The sequence below is a fragment of the Haliaeetus leucocephalus genome, unplaced genomic scaffold (assembly GCF_000737465.1).
Source record: "Haliaeetus leucocephalus isolate CR32 unplaced genomic scaffold, Haliaeetus_leucocephalus-4.0 Scaffold0, whole genome shotgun sequence".
Classification (NCBI taxonomy): Eukaryota; Metazoa; Chordata; class Aves; order Accipitriformes; family Accipitridae; genus Haliaeetus; species Haliaeetus leucocephalus.
The window spans coordinates 29863955-29864266 of record NW_010972436.1 but is presented as its reverse complement, the minus strand read 5'-3'; the positions used below and the strand labels follow the sequence as shown (position 1 = coordinate 29864266).

The 312-nt window shown below is 75.0% G+C and overlaps 1 protein-coding gene across 1 annotated transcript in view; it reads right to left on the bottom strand.

The window, feature by feature from the left end:
- LOC104829329 (zinc finger protein 398-like) overlaps window positions 1-293 on the bottom strand; it is an 8881-nt gene extending 8588 nt beyond the window's left edge. The window contains exon 1 of the mRNA XM_010563499.1: window positions 192-293. Coding sequence (XP_010561801.1) covers window positions 192-293 — 102 coding nt within the window. The remainder of the gene's footprint in view (window positions 1-191) is intronic.
- Window positions 294-312: the final 19 nt, after the last annotated feature.

Sequence of the window (312 nt, the reverse complement as noted above, 5' to 3'; positions counted from 1 at the left end):
CCAGCCCCACTTCCAGCCCCCTAAGCGGCCCCCCCATTACCGGCCCCCAGACACCCTTCAGCCCCACAACGGCTCCACAAGCGACTCCCCCTCACCTCCTCCAGGCTCACCCCTTGCTCCCCACAAGCGATTCCCCAGGCTCAGCCCCGCACCTTCCCGCCTCCCCTCCGGCCCCCGGCCCCGGTCCGTACCACCGGGAGCAGCAGCGTCCAGGGGGGCCAGTCCCTCAGGGCCGCCTCCGCCCGTTCCAGCCGCCGCTCCAGCGCCTCGAGGCGGGCGTTCAGCTCCGCCATGGCCCCCGCCGCGGCCGCG